This window comes from Mus pahari, chromosome 1 (assembly GCF_900095145.1).
Source record: "Mus pahari chromosome 1, PAHARI_EIJ_v1.1, whole genome shotgun sequence".
Classification (NCBI taxonomy): Eukaryota; Metazoa; Chordata; class Mammalia; order Rodentia; family Muridae; genus Mus; species Mus pahari.
In genome coordinates, this window is record NC_034590.1 from 90,366,381 (window position 1) to 90,374,364 (window position 7,984).

General features: G+C 44.9%; 1 protein-coding gene across 1 annotated transcript in view; it reads left to right on the forward strand.

The window, feature by feature from the left end:
- The window catches only part of Vwa3a (von Willebrand factor A domain containing 3A), a 65,904-nt gene that overhangs the window by 12,975 nt on the left and 44,945 nt on the right, over positions 1–7,984 (forward strand). Inside the window, exons 3-4 of the mRNA XM_029535862.1 lie at positions 4,362–4,486; positions 4,592–4,669. Coding sequence (XP_029391722.1) covers positions 4,362–4,486; positions 4,592–4,669 — 203 coding nt within the window. The remainder of the gene's footprint in view (positions 1–4,361; positions 4,487–4,591; positions 4,670–7,984) is intronic.

Here is a 7,984-nt window from a genome sequence, read left to right on the forward strand (position 1 = left end):
GTGTGAGTTCAAGGCCATCTTGGTCTACATAGTGAGTTCCAGGACAGCCAGGGATACACACACAAAAAACCCTGTCTAGAAAAGTATATGTGTATATGTATGTGTGTGTATATATATATATATATGTAACATATATATATATAATTTACATACAATATATATTATACACATACAATATGTAATATTTTATACTGTATGAAAACCTTTTAATAAATAATATATATGTATGTATATGCATATATATGTATATATATATATGCACATATATAACTTAAAATTTTTAAATGCCCACTTTTGCAGAAGAGCAGGAGGGCCCTCTGTCACAGGTGATGTGTGTAGAAATGGACTCTCAGATATCTGCAAGGCAAAAGCCACAGACTGAAACATGATACACAAGCTCAAGTGCAAAATAGAAAAAGGGTGCGTGATCAGTTTCGTGCACACGGTATCCTGGAAGAGGGCAGCGCCACCTAGTGGCCACAGGATGCAGAGCCTTGTTTCCTGAAGCGGGTGGTTAAGACTGGTGCCTGGCAGCAAGCCTCTCAAAGGCAGGTAGTCATAGCATTAAGCCATTTAATGAGACAGTCTCTCGTGCAGAGAACCATAGTTCATGCTCATTCAGAGAATCAGTGTAGTGTTTGGTTACAAGCTTGATTTGATACAGCTCTTTCAATGAGTCCCAGCTCCATCGCCATCCATTAGCTGTGCGATCTTGGCCAAATCACTTAACTGCTCTGTTTCTCAGCTTCCTCGGCAGAAAAGTGTTGGTCTCATGGAATTACAGAACTACTATGGAAAATGCTCGGCATAGCCAGGCACTGTGTTAGCGTTTGCAGTAATTAGGAGTGTGTGTTCACATACCCTGAGCACGTGCTAATTTCTTCCTGAAACCAGACAGAACCAGTCCTACTGGGCTCAGAATGCGAGGTGAGCAACACCAGTGGAGCCCTAGTAGCCTTTGTTTTCAAGGCTTTTGTTTTGTGACAGCACTGTTATAACCAAATTGAGAGAAAACCAAAAGCATTGTTGAGAACTGTAGGTGCAGCAGGTCACATCTGTGCCCTAGCTTCACCTGCTCCTCACATGGTTAAGGAGAGGGAAGTGCCTGCAAGAAAGCTGAGGCACGGACAGGCCTGCGAGTGTGTTCCTCCGGCCTTTTCCTCCTGTGTCGTCTGTTCTCTGCAGAGTGGCTCATCCCACTGCAGTAGACAGCTTTCGGCCTCCAGTCAGCCCACTTGCCCACGACAGTGAAAACCCTGATATACTCAAGTCCAAAGATGGTCCACCAAGGGTGTCAAGGATGAGCTCCAGGCCATTTCCATAGTCATCAGATGCTACAGTGTGTGTGTGTGTGTATCTGTATCTGTGTATAGAGTATGTGTGTGTGTGTGTGTGTGTGTGTGTGTGTATGTGTGTGTATGTATCTATCTGAATCTGTGTGTGGAGTGTGTGTGTGTGTGTGCATGTCTGTATCTATCTGTATCCATGTAGAGTGTATGTGTGTGTGTGTGTGTATCTCTATCTGTGTGTGGAGTGTGTGTGTATGTCTGTATCTGTATGTGTGTGTGTGTCTGTATCTATCTATATCTGTGTGTGGAGTGTGTGTGGTGTAGTTGTATCTGAGTATGTGTGTGTGGTATGTGTGTGTCTATGTCTCTGTGGTGTGTGTATGTGTATATGTGTCTGTGTATAGTGTGTGTGGTATGTGTGTGTGTGATGTATCTGTATCTGAGTGTGTGTATATGTGTGTGTGTCTGTGTCTGTGTGTGGAGTATGTGTACGTGGTGTAGCTGTATCTGAGTGTGTGTCTATGTCTCTGTGGTGTATGTGTGTATGTATCTGTGTTTGAGTGTTGAGTGTGGTGTGGTATTGTGTGTGTACATGTGTGTGTATCTGTGTCTGTGTGTAGAGTATGTGTGTGTGGTATGTGTGTGTATCATGTATCTATATCTGAGTATGTGTGTGTACATGTGTATGTGTCTGCATCTGTGTGTCTGTGTGTCTCTGTGTCTCTCAGTGGGACTGAGCTGGATTCCAAACCCTCAGTAGACAACCACTTCTCAGCCTTTTACCTGAGATTAAGTGAAGTAAATGGTCCAACTCCATCTATATTCAAGGCCCTTCTGTAGCACACAGACAGCAGCAGGCATTACACAGGAGGCTCTTGCCTGACCCTGCTTTAACTTGTGCAGGTTATATGTATGCAGTCTGTACTTTTATAGCACCACTTCTAACTTACTACTGTCTTCGTTACAAAGCACCAGGACCAAGGTAACTTATAAAGAATGTGGTTAATTGTGGGCTTGCTCACAGTTTTAGAGAGTTCGTTCATGACCCTCATGTTAGGTAGTATGACAGCAAGCAGGCAGGCATGGTTCTGGAGCAGTAGCTAAGAGCTTACATCCACAGACAACAAACACCACGTGGCACAGAGAGAGTCAGCTAGGATATTGTGGACTTGTGAAAACCTCAAAGTTCATCCTCAGTGACCCACCTCCTCTGACAAGGCCACACCTCTTAATCCTTCCCAAACAGTTCCTTCACCAACTGAGGACCAACTATTCAAATGTATGAGCCCAGGGAGCGGATCTCACTCAAACCACCACAACTCTATTCCAGCTCATGCTGCCCTTTTCATCTTCACATACTCCAGCCTCTCCACACCTCCCTGGCTCCACCTGGCATGGCCTCCCTTGCTGTGGGCAGGGCTGGCTCCTCCTTAGCCCTCAGTGCCAGGCTCAGAGGCCTTCCCTGACTGCTTCTCAGCTAGGCAGCCTCCCAAACCACCCTTGCCATTTTCCAGCCACTTTTCATCCTGCTTTCTTATTAGGAGTGTTCCTTTCTGACACTCTCCTGCATATTGATTTCATTTCCCTGTCCATCTGGCCACACTAGAACACAAGCTGCGAGAAGACAAGAGTATTTTTACTTGCATCATAGCTGGAGTACCCAGGATGAGACCAGTTCAAAGCAATGACTCAGAAATACCCTAGAAGAGATATCAATAAGGGATATCTGGCTCAGTCTGAAGTTAAGGCTATCCAAGGCTAGCTCTGGAAAGCATTACCAGTGCTAAGGGCTTGAGGTGGAGTTGCTGCTCCACTACCTAGTCTGCACACATAGCCTGAGCTGAGAGCACTGAGTGACACAGATGTCACTAAGCACAAGATATCATCACACATTTGATGGCTCAGTCCTGTGGTAAATAAGGACTTATTCCCCTATATACCCACCCACCCACTGCTCTGGTTCTGGGCTCGGGTGGAGCTAGAACGCCCTGGTCTCTGCTTGACCAGTTAGTGTTTGTTGAGGTCTCTTGGGATGCTAAGGGACAGAACACACCTGAAAAGATCTAGAGCATACAGTTTTGGAAATTATCAAGATCATCCTGCTGAGAACCAACCAGGAATTTATCCAGACCTTGCTCACCACAAGGGAGCAGCCCCCATGACTTGTGTTTGTGGTTGACTCAACAACAGGCTGGGAAGTAGAACAATTCATATGGAAAAAAGGGCCTCCCAGGACCTCTGACCGTAAGCTCTCAGCAGGTGGAGAAAGACTCAACAGAAGAAGGTATCTTCTGTGATTGTTTTGGGAGACATACTTGACTCTCTCCGGATGGTCCTGGGTTGGAAGCAGAGGCAAAAAACAAACAAACAAACAAGAACCAAAAAACCATGGGAAACTAAGTCATTGACCAAATTCCAGCCATTCTGGGCCAATTTTTGCATAAGTTGTGATTCTACTATTGTGTCGTTTGGTTATTGTATATCTGTCTAATCTCGCACAAAGTGAGCTGCCCTCGAATATGTGAGCCACATTTGGGGCCTTACATAAGGGGCGTTACCAAGGCAAGGAACCTCATATTCATGTTCAGCAGTCTCAGCGAGGGGATTTGCTTTGTTATGCTGTTGTGGTGTTGGCATTGGTGTGGGTGGTTTCTTTGTTTGTTTGGTTTGGGTTGGGTTTGGGATTGTTTTTTCAAGACAGGGTTTCGCTTTGGTCGTCTTGGAACTTGCTCTGTAGAATGGGTTGGCCTTGAACTTACATAGATTAGCCTGTCTCTGCCTCCTGAGTGCTAGGGCTAAAGGCATGTGCTACCATGCCTAGCTGGTGTTGGAGTTTGAGACAGGGCTTTTGCTCTGTAGCTGAGGCTGGCTTTGATCAGCCTCCCAAGTGCTGGGATACCAAGTGGTGGGTACCACTGCGCCCAGTTAGCAAGGAGAACTTTTAGAATACCTTGGGATTGGGTCTCTCAGAGTTCACAACCCTTGGATATCTGGTGATGGGAACCAAGAGCATCCTCCTCCTTGTCCCGCCTTCCTGCTGTTTCCTGTCTGACTCTGGTTTCTGCCTTGTAGCAGCTGCGGGGATGTGAGACCCAGATGTCGGCTCTGGCAGACTCTGAAGACTGGCTTGCAATGCACAGTTTAAAGTTCGAGAGGCTCACCTTGGCTGACCTGATAAGCCAGGGCACAGTTGAGCTGTAAGTCTAAAGTGCTTCCACCCTTCCTCCCAAGCTCCCCAAGGCTGCGGTGGCACATCCAGCCCTGAGTCTGAAAACCCCCCAAATAAAGCTTTATTCTTTCAGGGAGGATCGGAACAATGCTGTGCCCAAAGTGCATTTCACCACCCAGACCATCGACCACTTCAAGTCAAGGCTTTCTGAGTAAGTTTCCCAGGACCCTACAGGACCCCAGAGTTTGAGGCCTTCATCTCATTTCATAGCCTGCACATGACTGGTACCAACCAGCAATTGCAGTGGGCCTTAGGCTTGTCTCATCTACCTCTAGCTTGCCCTTTTCTTAAATGAAAACGTTGGACCAGACTGGCATCTCTCAGCCTTTGAAACCCTTGGTGCTCTCCAATGGATGTCTCAGATTTTTCAGCTTCATTTGCTGTTTAATGACTGAGAGCTCTGTCAGACTGGTGTGGCTCTTACCCTTGAAGATGTGTGTAAGGCATGTGCCCAACTCCCAAACCAATTGTTTTTATCTTATATGTATGAGTGTCTTGCCTGTATGTTAGTGCACACATATGTGCCTTGTATCCACAAAGTCTAGAAGAGGGTGTGGGGTCCTCCGGAACTGGAGTTACAGATGATTGTAAGCTACCTTGTGGGTGCTAGGAATTGAACCTGGATAATGTGCACACACTTGGAAAACACAAACACACACACATACACACATATACACACGCACACACACACACACACACACTCACAAACACATTCCAATAATCAGCAGACAGGATGGTCTTTAAGATTCTATCCCAGCTGTAGTAATGTCTGAGCTATAATTACTGTTGCCTAAGGTTTCCCAAAAGGTAATGATGGTAATAAACATTTATTAATGTGCCAGAAACTCTGTAAAGGCTGCATACAAGATCTTATTTCATCCTTAACAACTGTCCAAAACATTGTATCGTTCTCCAACTAATTACCAAAAGTCAAACCAGTCAACCAAAAGGTGGTTGCTCAACCACCATTCATACAGTGACTAATTAGTGGGATATATCAAAATGCTTTAGCTATAAATTTTATAGAAAGTTCTTAGGGTCAGAATGTTCTAAATAATTACTTGATATTTAGTTAGTTCTAAGTTTGTTTGCGACAGGTTCTGTGCAGCTCAGACTAGCCTTAAACTTGAGATTCTCCTGCCTCAGTTTTCTGAGTTTTTGGAGTACAGTATGTGCCCCTGCACACATGTAGAGTTCAATAATATAAGGCTCTGTTGTTTTGAATTATAAATTTAACATTTTGTTTTTATTTGTTCTTTATGAGTTTAATACATGTATGCAATTAAATATGGTCATATCTACCCTTCATCTGCTCCCACACATCCTTCACCCAAACACCACCTCCCAACCTCATGCCATAGTTTTGTTTTGTTTTGTTTGTTTTTGTTTGTTTGTTTGGTTGGTTGGTTGGTTGGTTGGTTGGTTTTTCGAGACAGGGTTTCTCTGTATAGGCCTGGATGTCCTGGAACTCACTCTGTAGACCAGGCTGGCCTCGAACTCAGAAATCTGCCTGCCTCTGCCTCCGAGTATGCACCACCATGCCTGGCTTCATGCCATAGTTATTGTCAGCTCCTCCTTTTCTTCCTTTTCCTAAGTCCAGGAAGTTCTATCTATATGTGCATGAGTGTGGGCCACACCCTGGAGCATGGGTAATGTACCAGTCACCATTCTGCCAAAGAAAGATGCAAATCCAACATCTTTATGGAATAGACGAATCTGCTTAACTAATTAATCATTTGGCAAGTTGACTTGGACAGGGTGCTGTGATTATCTTTACATGGAAGTTGATGAAACTTCAGGCTCTGAGAGAATCCTATACCTACCAAAGGTCTCACAGTCCATAAAAGGCAAAGCAAGGTCTCAAACACAAGTGTGTCTCAGTGTGAGGCTCAGTCCTATATTCAAATTCATGTCTCCATCATGACTCCCTTTGTTACTCTCATCTCATGAATTTATATCCACCAACCTCTGGCTTCCACACTCCTCTCTCCCAGCTGCTCTCAGTGAGACACCTCAGTAAAGATTCAAGTGACTGAGAACTTCCAATGAGCACCTGTCACCTGCTGGTGCTCACCCCATCACAGGAGTGCTTGCTTTGCTATAGACTCCAGAGGTCAATACAGTTCTCTTGGCTACTTTTTTAAGAAACTGATGTTTTGGTTAATCAATCTAAGAACAGCCGTGGTCAGTCCCCAGGAGACTTGGGACAATTTCTTCTGTAAAAACTCATAATATCTGAGGGATTGGAGAGATGGCTCAGTGGCTAAGAGCAGTTGCTGCTCTTGCAGAGGACCTGAATTTGATTCTCAGCAATCTCATAACCCCAGTTCCAGGAAATCTGATACCATCTTCCACTTCCAGCTTCCACAGGCACCAGGCAAACACATGGACTGAATACATCCAGGCAAAATAGTCATATGCACAAAATAAATAAAAATTTAAAAAGTACTCAGCTCTGAGTGAGAGCAGGGAGCCCCCCACCTTCCTCATGAGAACACTGCCTGTACCCCAACAGCTCACAAAAGGTCATCAGCACCCTGTCTTGCTTCACAGGAAAACTGCAGCCAACCCCTGGTCCCCACACAGCCCCTGCTTCTTGGCCTGGTGTCCTGGCAAACACATATCTTAGCTTTGTCTTATTCCATTGTTTTATAGTCTCCACAGGTCTTAAAACTTAAAAATTCAGCTAACCAGGTAGCTCCTGGCCCGAATTCCAGAATAGGGAGGCTGAGGCAGAAAGATAGAGAGTCTAAGGCTGAGCTGGTGAGATGGCCCTGTGAGGAAAGGCTGGCACACAGGCCTGAGGACCTGGAATGAGTTCCTGAACTCCAGAAGGTGGTGAAAAACCTCCTACTTACACATTTGCACCTGAACACATGCATGCACGTATGTGACTACACACACACACACACACACACACACACACACACACACACACACATAGACACACACACACACACTCTTCCACTTCCTCCTTTTCTTCTTCATCCTCTCCTAACACATAAACATACAAAATAATTCTTTTTTAAGTTAAAAAACAATAAAAGAGAGTCTGAGACTGACCTCAGTTACAGAGTGAGATTTTCTCTCAAAAGATGTAGAAAAGGCCACACCTTTAAAACCCAGCAATAGGGAAGTAGAGGAAGGGAGAACCCTGTGAAGTTGAGGCTAGCCTGATCTACACAGCAAGTTATAGGCCAGTTAGGGCTATCCAGTGAAACTCTGTTTCAAAAAAAAAAAAGAAAAAGAAAGGAAGGAAGGAAGGAAAGAAAGAAAGAAAGAAAGAAAGAAAGAAAGAAAGAAAGAAAGAAAGAAAGGAAAGAAAGAAAAGAAGAAAGAAAGAGAGAAGAATGAAAGAGCTGGGCGGTGGTGGCACTTGGGAGGCAGAGGCAGGCGGATTTCTGAGTTCGAGGCCAGCCTGGTCTACAGAGTGAGTTCCAGGACAGCCAGGGCTACACAGAGAAAC